The following is a 15644-nucleotide window of genomic DNA, read 5'->3' as shown; positions in this document are numbered from 1 at the left end:
CAGGAGTCCAGCATGCAGAGAACCAGTGTGTGGCAGGCAAGATCTTGGCTAGATTTTAAATTGCATCATGGGAGTTTAAATCAACAAGCAAAAGTTCTCATATTAAAACGTAAAATCTGACAACATACAATATATATGCAACCCCAAGGGTCACAATGATAATTGGGTTCAGCTGCATATAGTGCCATGTCTTTGTACCACCGTACATTTTATGTTTTATTAAGTGTTTAACCAGATCTATCGCATTTTTAGGCTTGCTACCTCTGACACACCTGATTTAGCTCAGGTACAGCCTGATAAAGTGATAGAAAAAGAAAGTATGAAAAGAAATGGACAAAGTCCATGAACCCTGGCTCTAAGCCGTATCTGATGACTGTTATATGTGTCTGTGCACCGGCAACAGGAGTGAATGTCACCTGTCCTTGTCTCACTTTTTTTTCTCATGTCAAGTTGCCCTCCACTCACAGACCACAATTCAGTCACCTCTCAGAGTTGCATAAGGACCAGCATTATAAAATGGATTATATGCTGTATAAAATATATATATATTTTTAAATCCCTTTTAATATCAACTCATTCTATTATTAATGACAAATGCATGAAGCTTGCCCAATGCTAAACTGGTAGATATAAGTGTCCCCTTCTTGTTAGTTTCATCAGCCTCGTAACTCCAGTGCAAATGTAAAGAAGCAAATTTTAGACAAACACTTCCTGGTTAATTGACTATAATTGTACATGGAAAAGTGTGTTAATTTCATTTGGCTGACAAGCCGTGTATCTGGAGTCAGAATTACCGGTTAGAATTAGCAGCATTTTTAATGTGCACGAAGCACCAAGCAATACTACACTATTAGTTTTGCTACAGATTTCCTTATATTAGAGACCTGCTTCCAAAAGTGGACTGTTTTAATGATGACTATTTGTATCACAGACAGCATCTTCAGTGGCTGAGTTCAAAGGCTCCCAGCATGCAAATCAGTAAATATTAAAATACAGCAGCATCCTTAGGCTTTTTAAATATTGTATTTTAAGAACTTATGAGAACACATAAGCTAGATAATGAGCTAATAAAATCAAGAAACATAGAAGGATTTTTTTCTTTAAATTAAAGTCTTGACACAAGTCAAGATTATTCATCAGCTCAAGCTTTGTTTGACTATTATTAAAAACCTCAAGCTTTGTGCACTATAATTCAACACATATGAAATTTCCATCCGAGTCATCATACTTAAACCTAAGATTACTTATTACGATTGCACTTTTTCAATTAAACTTGGAGAACAATGTATTGCGTTTTGCTACTCAAGGCATTAATGATAATTCTGTTGTTGAAAGTAGAGATGCCAACATGGAGTGTGGCTGAAGACTAGTCAGAAAACCATTCCAATCCTTAGGCATAAAAGTAAGCAAGTGAACATTAGCTCTCTATAAAATGTGCACCATTACTGGCACACAGCTTCTATTTCAGAGGGTTCCCCGAGTTTTGCGTCATACCACATTCTTAAAATGGCAGCAAGAAGCTATTGGTGCGCAGCAACCTTATGTGACAAGGAAAGCTTTAAGTATTTTTCAGCTTGATTTATTTGCCAGTTAACAAAGCTACAAAATGTATTTACTGCTGTTGAACGCATGCCTTGTGTTCTAAGGCGTTACAAAGGTCACTTAGAAAAACAAAACAAAAAACAACCAATTAAAACCAGAAAAACAACTTTAACCAAGATCCATTTAAGACAGATGCACGAAGAAGATCGTTTACTTGCAGTCTTAATAATGGTGTAGTTTTGATGTTGTTTTGCTGTTTATGGAGGAAAGTTTACAGGACTCATTTACACAAAGCACTCTACGGGAGCAGAGAACTCGTTCAGAATAAATATCTATTACAGCAAACACCTTGAGCAAAACATAAAAACAAATACTTTATTCAGGCCTCAAACAAGCTAAAACATTAACATCTAGTTGCCTGCATGCCTCCAATCAAATAATTGGCAAAAAAAATAAAAAATACTTCAAATTTTAAGAAAATAAAGGTTTCTTTGTAGTTTATAAATTTCCAATACAAGTTAATTCTCTTTCTGGGAATAAGAGGCATTAAGCCAGTCAAACACTTTTTAGTTCTTCCCTAAATTAACAGGTAGGTCCAAGTACAAAGCTGAACTCCAATTCATATTTAAAACTGAATTTACTTAATCTGCACACATTCATAGATTAATTTAAAAACTAATAAGAAATAAAAAATAAAAAGAGTTCCTTGGCTTCACCCTTATCTGTTTAATAATAGCAGCAAAATGAAAACCTGACGGAATTCTCAGAACGTGGGCTTTTTACAACCTGCATCTTCACTTTACTTTACTTTCGGGTGAAACTACAATGTACTGTTTAAATTCAAAAGCAACCATCAAATTCAACCAGCATTTATGCAAAGGATTTCACAGTATCTGAACCGATTTGTTGCCAATGCTCACAAAATGTGTATGCTGGCATGCAGGTCAAGACCTCTCAAATGGACAAGGATAAAAATGAGTTAGTTGTGTGTGATGTGTGTGATGTCATACAGCCGTGCAAACCACATTCAGGCAATAAATGACACGTACGATATTAGGGAGAGAGGGGGAGTCTATAAAAGGGAGGAGGAGCTCACGCTTTCTTCTCCTGCAGAAGTTTGTGTAGTTCATCAGCGTCCTCTGCTGTTTTAACACGGATCAGCATTGGTACAGGGGTGCTGGGGTTCTTGTCGTCCACTGGGGGATTTGGCACACACACCACCATGACGTTGTTTTTCCCTGTCCGTGTGCACGGCATGGAGGCATGAACCATGATATTCAACAGGATGTTACCTAGAGAGAGCATATTTGGTCAATTAGACATGGGAAAGACAACGTTAATTAAAGCATCCCAGTTATAGATAATCAGTGAATTTTCTTTAATTCTCAATGAAACCAGCTTATGTGCATGGCATATTTTTTAGAATTGATTTTTAGTAACTGACTTGTTAATTAAAACGAATAACAACAAGTGTAACATTATTGCGTATTTGATGGGTTTCATATTTTCTTCAACGATGGGATCTAAATAAAATCACATCATTTTTTTTTAAACAAACAGGGAGAGCCCTTTCCCTACATAACGTTAAACAAGTATAATTTGCATTTTGTTGGTAAAATCTCTGGTTAATAGTTGGCCAGGATTTCTTTAATAAGAAAGAAATATTTGCGTAATAAGAATCTCGGACGTTCTCTGTTAGAGCGTTCTCATGCAACCCAAAAGTGACTGCATTTCTTTTAATGCCCACAAGAGGGGAATGACTTTCTCTTACTGTCGCTGAATACTATGTAAATACTGTTAAGACACACACACACTCAGTACTCTATGCCTTAGTCCCTCAGTTATAATCAACAGTTGTGTTAATCCTTTTCAGACCTTGCCTCTTGCTGCATCACTTCTGTGACATTAATCTGTGACTCTCAGTCTGACCTACTCCAAAGACCTAAGAGAAACTGCTACAGAAAATATGAGCATTATCTATTAACTCTGGCTTCATGGAGAAAAGAAAAGTACTGGGACCATTTTTATCTATTTTATATATGATGTGAGGAAACCGTTTCAACCATGTTGCTCTAGTGCTTCATTTAAAGAAGAGGATTTTGTGTTTATTTGACCAGGAGCGTGTTTTACCCAGGTTTGTGTCCGCGCGCACCAGGAGCTGCAGCTTGCCCTCTGAAACCAGTTTCAAATGCAGGGTACCAACTCCTTTCTCCTTGAATTCGCTTTCCTTTTTATAAAACAGTTTGCACCTGTAGTATGTAGACAAAGAGTAAATATTACAGCGATATAAGGTGTAAAAAGTGATCAAATTCATTGCGAGTGACGCATTAAAAGAAGAAAAGTGAATTTTCGGCTACTTTTTAGAGTAGAAGGCATCTTTCTCCTTGATTTCTTTGACTATGGGTACTGGTGGCTCCTCCGATTCTTCATCGGCTCCATTCTCACCTGCAAGGGAGAAGGACAAGAAAGTATAAACACTTCACAATCTACTACATTTTGTCTTAGTATGCCTGCATTGATTTAGTAAAACTTGATACTGTGCTAGGAGATAATGATTATTTTAGGATAAAGGCTCACATGAGAAGAACTGAAATGCCCATTATTTTTAAAGCTTAATTCACTGCCACTGACAGCCATCTCAACAGAAACTGAAGTAATGATTAAGAAACGCTTATTAATGATATCTTTCATATAATTCATATAGTGATCTGCTGATTTTTCTGTTTTAAAAAAAAAATAAAATACAATACCAGAATCACAGCTCTGGTTCGGAGAGCTCGACATGGTATTGATCACTGCAAGCTTGTATGCTTTAAGACTATTCATCATCTACAGGTAGGTGGCAAAATAAAGGGAAAAACCAACACTTACTGTCTTAGTAAGTTGCTGGACCACCACATAAGCCTCTGGTGCTGCACAGGAAGGATGAACACCATTCTTCCAAAAGATATTCCCTCAATAAGTGTACTGAGAGCCCTGCCTAATAAATCTCCCAGTAAGTGCTCAATTAGGTTGAGATCTGGTGACAGTGAAGGCTATAGGATATGATCGACATCATTCTGACTCTCATTTCAACTTTGTATTGATTTGTAGTCACTCCTCCCTCAAAGGGGAACACAGCCATACCGCTCAACTGTACGTTCATGTGCAAGATCTGTTACGTATATCAATTTCACACATGTTCATGGCACAAACGGTATATCAGATATAAAAATACGGCAAAACTAATCCAAAACCACTCCAGCATTTCAAGCAAATATCATTCCAATATCACTACCAATACTCAGTACCAGACCCCTATCTGCTGTGTCACCGACATATAAAACTGACACTTTATTAACACTTTGTCCCCTGGAATTACAACATGTTTTATCAATATGTTTCAAGTTGGTTTGGTTTTTAATCGAAATATTTACACCAAGACATAAGTAGTAAAGTCATGCATAAAAATATTTAAATAAAATCTAAGTTTTAGAAGAATTTAAAATGTCAGCCGTATTCAAACAATTTCTGATTAAATCAAATTAAAGCAATCCTTCTTAATGTTGCCTGAGCAAAAACAGAACACATGTGCTGACTTACTTCACTTAATGACGACATATGATAATGCAAAATAATAATAATAATAATAATAATAATACAAATCTGTCACAAAACAAATGTCTTTTTTTTGTAAACATCTTCATGCAGCTCCAATATAAATCTCTGCTGTAAAATCAAGCCTCTGTCAGGGCTTTCTCCAACAAGCACAATATATTTCACTTCACTGACAGCTGTGTTGTACAATTTTGCCCAGAACCTGAAGGACCCCATTTGTCAAAGTGTGTACCTGCTGGCTGGTTGTTGCTGGCTGCATCATTCTTGGCCGCAGTGAAAGAGAAGGTGCCTGTAGAAGTGCCGGTGCTAGCTGCACCGAACAGAGACGTGGTGGAGGACGAGGTGGAGGTGGAAGAAAACGAAAACCCGGAAGCCCCTGCGGACTTAAGGGAGCTCAGCACCAAGCTGTCCACCTTCTGGCCAAAGTTGAAAGTAGCATCTGCAGGAACGGAGCTTTTCTCAGGAGCAGCACTGTCCTTGTTCTTGGTGAAGGAGAACAAAGCAGGAATGGCTGGTGAGACATTACTGCCGGAGGAGGAGGATGATAGCGTGCTGGTGGTGGTGTTTGCCTGTTTCCCTGGCTGCTGCTCCCCCCCTGCTACTGCGCCACTGCCGTACTTGCTCTCAATGGTGGCCAGGTGTCGCTCATAGTCGCGAAAGATGGGGTTGAGGTCGCACAGCGGGTTGTCATTCACATGCTTGGTGATCCAGTCACGCACAGAGCAATTGAGAGCTGTGAGCTGCCGGTTGTACTCCTTACTGCTGCTGCCTCCTCCAGAGATTGCGGGTAGGCTGGGGGTGGAGCCGTTGGGCATGATGTCACCACTCTCTATGGAGGAGGAGGAGGAGGCTGGGCCATTGGATGATGAGATGCCTGAGGGAAAAGGAGGGACAGTGAGTGTGAGTGCTCTGAATAGTGGTGATGCAGTTACACCCAGCAGGAGACTGGGTGGGGGCTAGATGGAGTAGGAGTAAATAACGGTCCCATTTCATCTCCCTCTCACTCTCTCTGATGGACACGTTAAGCTACTTCCCAAGCAAGAAAAAGGCTTTTTAAAAAAACAGCCCAGCGTGCCCCACTCAGCTCAGCATAACAGCAGTCTGCACACACATTACAACTGCTCGGTCCGCTCCATTAGTCTTAAATGCGCTGCCCTTAACTAAGACAAATTTCCAGAATCACAATTGATGTCAGGACAGAAATGTTCACTTCTTTAAACAACAAATTTTATGAAGAATTCAGACAAAAAGTGGTTTGTTAAATAACAAACAATACAAGGAGTGAATCTTCTGGCAAAAATAAATATCAATGATATTTGAAGACATTCTCACACTGACTAAGTTTACACGCACATCGATCTTCCGATAATAATCGGGAATATTCCCGCGTCTGTACACGTATAAGCATCACGTTCGGGAAATGGCTACAACACGAATATACACCTGAAATGGAATTTGATGTGCATGTAAATGTAGTCAATGTGTCACAACATTTAATTTTGCTGAGGAAGTCGTAAAATGGACATACACGTCTGCATTTAAAAAGCCTATGAAGTGTGTTTATTAAATGTTCACCAACAGAAGAAAATACATCAAAACACCTGGCAATCCAAACAGATAGCGGGAGTATTCACGCTCACTAACAAAACTAATAATCCCACTAGTACGATTCTTAATCATTAAGTAATTATTTACACAAATTCTATGATTACAACACCAATGAACACTGCTGATTCACTATACGTGCTTATTCCATCATAACTGCATAATCAACTATCATTCAATTAACTACGTTAACATAATATAATGTTAACAAAACTCCTGTACAGCACTTTTGCAACAAGTTATGTATTAGAACAAATGTGTTAGTTGCCTTTGTAATATTTTTCTACCACAAAAGAAAGGAAATTTTTTAATCTCCACAGGTTTCGCTCATGTTCTCATTTATTTTCATTTATTCACCAACTCACAACTCTTTTGGGAACAAAATGTGCTGGTAACTGAACATTACTTTTGTTTAAACCCAGATATGGTCAAATTATTAAATTATTCATGAAATTTACCAGATCTGCTCTTTAACTCTGGTAAGAAATGTAATTAAACAGATTTGCTACCAAAGCTGCCATGACCTCTCTGTTGTCAAATCACAAATGTTGTTGTAATGGAAATACGAGGCATTGTAGAAAGCGCGTATGTAATGAATAGGAAGGTTTTATGTGTGATATGGTCAGAAAATGCACTGTGATTAGTTATCATGTTAATGATATCTAATAAACTCAAATGAATACCGGGTTTTCTCTAATTAAACTCTCATTATCTTTTCCTTAACAAAGGTGCAAGTTTTTCCACCATTCAAACAAAACGCATACGACATGCCTCACCGGGGTTGGACTTGGCAGTGGCAGGGGTGTTGAAACCCCCAAAAGTTGGGGTGACAGATGCAGCGCTGCCGTTGGTCAAAAAAGAGAGGTGTTTAAATCCAGCCCCGTTTCCAAATGTGGAGAAAGCTCCTCCAGCCGCTGGAGCCGACGGGGTCAGAGAGAAACCCTTAAAGCTTTTAAAAGCTCCTCCATTCTCTCCCTGAGGCAAAAGCACAAAATTCATTCATAATTAATATTCCAGACCCTTGCACTGAATGAACTAGTCACATACTTCAGTTCTAAACATATCACATATACTAATACAGACTTCAGCGTACTGATATCCCTATAATACAATAGTCTTTACCTGTTACAATAAAACAAAAACATTATTCATTATTGAAATTAATCAAACATTACTGAATACACATAAAAATAAATCAATGCCTCCAGTATTCTGTTAGAAGAAAGCTGGAGGTTTGTGCTTGTCTCTCCCTTAATGTACAAAAACACTACTGCACATTATCTTTAGTTAATGGTTGAATAATAAACCAGGAAATAGAGAGATATATATAATAGCTGCACAGATTCTGAGAAAGTCTCAGAAACACAGCATCTGGATTACATCTGCTCCAAGATTTCGACGCTTGGCTTTCTTAATGGCCCGGTTTTTCATCACTTCCTCACTTGCAACTGAAAACGTTCCTGCCTAATGGAGAGAATTGGAGAGAATTACAGAGTTAAATGTGGATACAGCAAATGTTTTTGTTACACAATAAAATACTTCTCATAGAGCTGGGCAATAGAGTGGCGCAGGGACGACGTCATTTTGAATTCCAAAACCCGGAAAAGAGTTAGCATTTTAGCCCTTCCGGTTCCATGGTCCTGAAGTCAGTGGGTTTTTCGAATGGGATTTTGGTTAAAATCCTGAAATAAGGTCTGTGGTGAACGCAAGCTCAAAATATTTGCACGTTTTATTCTACGACATAAAATACACCAGTAATACCCCACTCATGATTTTTTTAAAAAGGTTTTACGCGTGTTGAAAAAGGTGGTTGCTAACAAGTTGCTAAATGGGACTAAAGACGTTACCGGGGACGTTAAACGTCATCACGCCGAAAAGGAAAATATCGTTCTCGCAAGCCCGCGTTTACAGCCCCGTGTTCTCACAGGTATTAGATTTGTCAGTTTATCAATTTATACTATTTTCCAACTGTAGTGTTTTCTGAATTGTACTACAATAAATTCTAGAATAACTAATTAATAGTTTATTTGTCCAGTTTCTAAAAGAAAACTTCTTTATTCCCCAAAGAAAAACTATCCAAAAGAGATGCACGTATAAACAAATGGAATTTACTCAAAAATAATGCAACATGGGCACAGCCCCCCCCCCCCCCAAAAAAAGTGGATGAAAATTCATCCACAGAGTAAATTCGTATAATGGAAAACGTTTTTAAATCACGTTTGGAAAAGTTGTGGGAAGCTTGGTGATGGTGACGTTGAAATCGAGCGACCGTGGTGTGGTTCGTTTACAGCAAACGGTTAGCTGATTATTTCTGGCGATTGTATTTAGGTTTCAAACTTTTATAAAAAAAAAAAAAAAGATCTTGACGGACAAAACGTGTTAGTATTGTAAACTTTTGTTAATCACAGAGCTTATTTTTTTGCGATAATCCAAAAGCCTATGTGAAAATCCTAATGGGTTTTTGTCAAGGGAACCGGAGTGATGCTAACTTCCGGGTAACTTCGGTACAAAATGACATCATCCCTGCGCCACTCTATATGGGGAAAAATATTTTAGATGTAGAGAAAAGATGTTCATAAACTGCTGTTTATACCAAAACTATTTTCACATAAGAGGAATTTGACTTGGTCAGTGCTGACATGTTAAACATATTACATAAAAGTATGCAGAGAGATTAAACAGCAGCAGGCTGTTCAGTTAACAGTGAATCCGTCTGTTTTCTCTTCTGTTCACAGCACTAGCACTACCTCCTCTGTGTTTTTACTGGTGGCTACTCTGAAGATATCATGACTGTTTCTACCCCAAGGTTTGCTCTGATTGGTATCAAGCAAGCATGAAAATGAGGGACAGTCTGCAATGCAGCTGCAAAGAAAATAGTAAAAAATGAGATTATTTTCCATAACTGTCAGTATGTTTATCTGCCAGCGTTAGCATTTTTGAAGTCCAACATTGCGATTGCAAAGGTTTTTACCACAGTAGACTAGGGATGTCACGATACCAAAAATCTAGTAGTCGGTACGGATACCACCAAAAGTACACGATACTCGATACCACGGTGTGGTATAAAAATAAAATTTAAAAAATTTAATTAAATACTCTCCTGGAGGACAGCCTCCTCTGGCTGATACTGGCAGAGAGAGAGAGAGAGAGAGAGAGAGAGAGAGAGAGAGAGGGAGAGAGGGGGGAGAGAGAGAGAGGGGGGGTATTTTAGTTATCAAACACTGTCTGATAATGAGTGGAGGTGCACTCCTAAACACACACACACACACACACACACACACACACACACACACACACACACACACCTTATACTCTGAATGCAAGCATTAGTTTAAAGACTGATACGGTGGCAGGCCAAAAAGATTTATTAAAAGCATGAACATCTGAATAATTATTAGTGACATTAGGCTACAGCTTGCTGACAGGACACGGGCTGAATGGCGATGCATGGTGGCCCAATCGAAGGTAGTTTATAACATTGCAATGTGTTAGCATCATTAACAAATAACAGGCTATCGCTAACCTTACATGAAGCATAACGTTAGCTGGTTTCACGGCCACAATGCCAACTGCCTCAAACAAATATAATGTAGGACCGTCTTTCAGGTGCTTCGCCAAATTCCCGGTGTTTCCTCGCTTTGTTTGAAATGAACGATAGTACAGGTTGCACATCGGAAACAGATACTAGCTTTCCTCGTTTCCTCTCAACGAGTCGGGGCGGAGCTAAACTTGTTAAGCTATGCTAATCTACTGTAGTTTTTCACGTGTGCTTGTAGGCGTTCTTCTTCTTCACCACTTGTGGACGGACTAAAACACCTGTGCGTATTAGCTGCCCCCATCAGGTCCGAAAGAATTGCAACCTCGGGACCTCCATTAGAACCGGTTCCAACCCTAGTGCAGAAAAACAAGTACCATCACATTTTAAGAATGTTGGTACCGACTTGGTACCGAAGTATCGGTTCTCGTGACATCCCTACAGTAGACACAGAGTGCTTGCGGCACAGCTACAGGTGAACATGTGGCTAAAATAATCCAGACTAGTGGTAAAAGCACAATGCTTACACTAAGCTTCTGCCTTGGAACTGCCTAAAATCCTAGGTGTTGAGTTTGCAGTTGTGCATGCTGGTGATCGGTCAAAGCTTTAATGCGTGATCAATCGTCTAAACAAAAACTATTTTTTTCCAAAACCTGTATTTTGCCAGCAAGTGATTGTAAAAGTTTGTAGGCAGCATAACGATTAATCGACTATGAAAATGACAGAAAGGATTTCACATAGCAAAGCATAACGATAAACAACACAACCTCGCTCTCCTCTCCTACTCTGTGTTTTTGCTCTGTTGCTGTAATATTGCTGTGTGCTGAAATCATAATGGTCACAAAATTTGCATAACTTCTGGCATTTACATAATGATCATGGTCTCTGTAGGGCGGTGGAAATTCAAAACAGAAACTAGCTCATGAACCATGTGTTTCTCATTCAGAATGTTATTATACAGAAAGTTACCCACGAGCAACCGTAGAGACAAGTGCTGTGTTATTTATTTGTTGCTAGAAGCTATAGAGAAATATGTGTGGATATTTTCACAGCATAAATACTCAAAAGACAAAATGAGCAAGTTGTGTTGAACTGGACGAAACGACAGATTGTATTAGGTTGTACTATAACGCTACCGTGTTGTGTCCGTTCCAGCTTTGCTTTTGCTCTGCATGTGTCAGCTTTACTTGAACGTATATAGTGGTGATGCATGTTTATATCCATCTGAAGGTACAATACAAACAATCTACACTATATATTTGCTTACTTATAGTAAGACAACACCTAAATTCAGCTCCACACTTAATAAATAAATGAACAAATGACTGCTGTGAGCTGAACTGTAAAGTCTGATCTGCACAACAAATGATCATTCAAGCTCGTAGAGCAAAGAGAAAGAGCACACAGCTGACGTGACCGCCATTGAACAGTAACAATCCTTCATTTAAGTTCTTTTTTTTTTTTCCAGAAGAGAGCTCCAGCTTTTGTTTATCGGTCACACTTGCATGTGCTGAGTTAAAGTCCACCTCGATTCTCCTTCTTCCGGATTCAGTCCTAATGCTTCTGGCTTGTTATTATGTGAGTAAACAGACTGTGTGTGGAAGACAAATCAGTCTGTTTCTTGAGACTTTTAAAAATGGAAAAATTTACACTACAGGTCAAAAGTTTAAACACACTCATTATTTATTATTTTTCCCACATTTTATAATTATAATAATAATAAGAAGAAGAAGAAGAAGAAGAAGAAGAAGAAGAAGGTCATCAAAACTCTGGAGTAACACAAATGTAACTATGGGAATTATGTTGTGATAAAAAAATCCAAAATAAACCAAAATAATTGAATATTTTAGCATCTTCAATGTAGACCCCCTTTTTGCCCCTAGAATTTCCAGAAATGTATTCTTGGCATTTTCTCAACCGATTTCTTGAGGAATTTCCCTGAGATGCTTTTTAAACAGTATTAAAGGAATTCCCAGCTACGCTGGACACTTACTGATTGCTTTTCTGAATACTTCTCTCCAAAAAATATTTTCTGTAAATAAAATGTTAGTTTTCTAATGAAAGAAATGAATATGTTGGCACAATTATATTTTTGTCTACAACACCGATTTCAAACATTTAATCACACACCCTCAGATCAAAAGGTTTTTAAGATCATGAGAAAGGCGAGTGTCTCCAAACTTTTGACCGGTAGTGTTAATCTTTACAGAATTTACTAATGTATTTCTTTATATTTGTCATGCGTACAGCACCGGATGGTATAAAGCAAGAACAAGCAGCTCTGCCTGTACCCCCGAAGACTTCTGTAGTGTAGGACAGTCTACATTATACGGTGCTTGTTTTGTTAGCGACGAAGACAACGCATCATGTATGAAAATCCATGTTGAGGAATTTCCATAACTGATGCAACCTAGTTAGTTGATTTTTGTCAACTAACTGCAACTATAAACAAACTATAATTAAAGATTGCAGCTCCAATTCTGAAAGGATTCAAAGAAAGTAAACCTATGGAAAACTACAAGAAAAACAAGCAAAGCTTTAAGAAGTTCTGCATATGTGCAGCAGGTTATATATTAAGACAAATAAATAAATAAAATTGAAAGCCTTCCTCCTGCCTCTACCTGATCTCCAAACAGTCCGTCCAGGATTTCACGATCGCAGAAATGTAACTCAAAAAATGAAGCAAACGCCGCAATATTCAGCGGAGTTTGCAATTATTTTCAAAATTACGAAAGATTTTCTGCAGATTTGGGCCAAGACGCATCATGACACACATTCAGCCAAAGCCCTCCTTGATTCACGTCCGTCCAACAGGAGTACATCTAAAAGGTCTCATTTACCACCAAACATCACTGCAAAAGACCTGTGCAGAACAATTCTGTGCAACTGCAATTTTGCCAATTCAATTAGCTTTCTGCAAAAAAACCCCCCAAAAAAACAAACTGCATTGCAAATTTTATTTTAAAGCCGCAGCAAAACCAAACATTCTTAGCTGCAGCAATCACAAAAAAAAAACCTCTGCGAAATCCTGTACGGACTGCCCAAAATGATACATCAATGAGTGTCTGATTTTTACTGAGCTCTCCATAGAGCTGGATTTACATTAAGGATTTATTTACACGTGTTTTTTTTTAGTCAGACCGACCAGCACAAAGATGTTTCGCCAGCATGGGGATGAAACAAGCTCCCCCCCCAAGTACCGACGTCACAGCGCGGCGCTCGCATCTAAGATCAACAACCTACTGTAACAGAACTTGTGCTGTCAGAAACGATCCAAATAAGAGATCATGTTTTTACTTCATGTTTCCTACACATGTCTCATGTTTATGTCCTCTTACCTCTTCTCCTTCATCTTCCTGATCCCAGTTCCTATCAGTGAGCTCTTTCTCAGCAATCCGCTTTGCCATCACAGACCTTCTCAGAGATTTTTTTTGGTGTAAATAAAAAAAATTAATAAAATATAAAAGACAGTCAGAAACCAATACCCGGTTACATTCAAACAACACTGAAAAAAAAAAAAACACTTATTAAAAACTGCACTGATGGAAATGTACGAGTTTGTCAAGTGAATTAATGGGGAACAAAAAGTAAAACGAAGGCTTAAATGAAATTTAAACGTAGAATTTTAAATAGTGGATCAAACGGATTATTATTAGTCTGAACATAATGTAAAACTAATCCCAGGACTAAACGCAGTAAATGCAATTGCTGTTTTTTTTGTTTTTTTTTTAAATAACTGGATTAATGAATAAACTTAACTGCAGTTTGAAGTTTAATAGGTTTCTGGACACAAATCCTCAGGCTGGACAAAATAATCCTCAGGCTGGACAAAATAATCCTCAGTTTGGGCATAAAACCTACACTGTAATCGCACATTTATGTTAATTACTTGTGTTATTACTTAATGATGTAACTACACACAGACTGTGGAGTGTGACGTCATTTCACTTCCGCGAGCAGACTTTACAGCTATTCAACATTACAGCTATTCAACATTACAGCTAGCTCACCGACACTTTAGCACGCCAGCTAACTAAGCTAATATATATATCATTATATATGTATTTTTTAAATATATAGTTTTCCCATGGTTTCGTGCTGTGTTTGACATCTGCACCGTGTGTAGTAATTTAGGGGGAAATGTGAAATGTAAAATGAAATGAAACCGGTCAGTCCGTTTCATCTCTCTGACTAGCGTGTTAGCTGTTAGCAAGCGACATACTACAGAAACACTAGCCTCAGTAACAAGTAAAATATTTTGTCGGTAAACACGAAATATGTACTCAGATACACACCTCTTTTTTGTTACAAGCCACGCGAATGATAACAAAGATCCCTGTAGTTTAGAGCCCGGCGACTAAGTTGTGATATTACAGGTCTTAAAACAACAACCGGCAGTTTCCACGACCACACGCCACCATTTTAGAAAAACGGGATATTCGCGCGTCGTGCAGGAAAAGTACGCATGCGCAAAGAAGATGCACTGACGCTGGGAAATGTAGTTCCGGACACTTATCCGACGGAGGATGTCCTACATTTAATATGGTGGCAGCTTTATTTATTTATTTATTTGCTAAATAAACTGATTTCAAGCTACTGTCACTGGAAATATTAAATAAGTTAGCTTCGCACTCAAACAACGCAAATGATTTTAGTTTCCAATTATGTCTGTCCACATCATAATCAATAAGTTCGTTTTAAAAAATATTAGTAAAAAAATTTTGGACAGAATTTTATCTTCACAGGACACATCAACCATTTCATATTAGGCCTGGTTGAAATGCAGGATCAGCTGTTGGAAAATATTTATAACTTGACATTGTATGATACTTACAAATACTAAAAAAAAATAAAAAAATGTTTTGATCATACAAATATGTCAAAATGTCTTCCAAAAAACAGGACATGGTTTGAAACTCAGTAGCGTTTCAAGTAGGGTGAGACACTACAGGCATTTCAGACTGTTCAATAAATCTTACCGTCATCTGTTACAATAAGAAAAGATGTCAAGATTCAACAGAAATATGTTTATATAGTCATAAAAATTCTGGTCCACTTGCAACTGCTCGCATGTCATAACTACAAACCATTCTACAGGTGTTGAAACACAAAATCACATTGTATTTCTACATTTAAATTTATTCATTTATCAGACAATTTCATTCTTAATGTCATTTTTAAAACCAAGAATTAGCTTTATAGATGAGATTTTACATGCCCGTTTTTATTCCTATTTAAAACAATATTACGGAGGAATTTCTTGAAATTGAAAAATTGAAAATTGAATTTCTCAAATATAAATTCTCATGATGATTGTTGGATATTTGTTACACTAAAAATGAATGTAGCACACTGTACTTTTCCT

General features: G+C 37.8%; 1 protein-coding gene across 3 annotated transcripts; it reads right to left on the bottom strand.

The window, feature by feature from the left end:
* Nucleotides 1-1563: 1563 nt before the first annotated feature.
* Nucleotides 1564-14731, bottom strand: nup50 (nucleoporin 50). 3 transcript variants are annotated; one of them, XM_053688053.1, is made up of 9 exons: nt 14575-14722; nt 14039-14141; nt 13618-13693; nt 8125-8208; nt 7521-7719; nt 5372-6013; nt 3900-3987; nt 3673-3791; nt 1564-2834 (listed from the first exon to the last, which is right to left on the bottom strand). In XM_053688053.1, exons 3-9 carry the CDS (start codon nt 13684-13686, stop codon nt 2635-2637), a joined length of 1401 nt encoding a protein of 466 aa, XP_053544028.1. In that variant the 5' UTR covers nt 13687-13693; nt 14039-14141; nt 14575-14722; the 3' UTR covers nt 1564-2634. The 3 variants fall into 3 exon arrangements, with proteins under 3 accessions (XP_053544028.1, XP_017350059.1, XP_017350061.1); XM_017494570.3 differs by lacking the exon at nt 14039-14141 and having other exon boundaries at nt 14575-14731; XM_017494572.3 differs by lacking the exons at nt 8125-8208; nt 14039-14141 and having other exon boundaries at nt 14575-14731.
* Nucleotides 14732-15644: the final 913 nt, after the last annotated feature.

This window comes from Ictalurus punctatus, chromosome 19, assembly GCF_001660625.3.
Source record: "Ictalurus punctatus breed USDA103 chromosome 19, Coco_2.0, whole genome shotgun sequence".
Lineage (NCBI taxonomy): Eukaryota > Metazoa > Chordata > Actinopteri > Siluriformes > Ictaluridae > Ictalurus > Ictalurus punctatus.
This window is presented reverse-complemented; position numbering and strand designations above follow the sequence as displayed.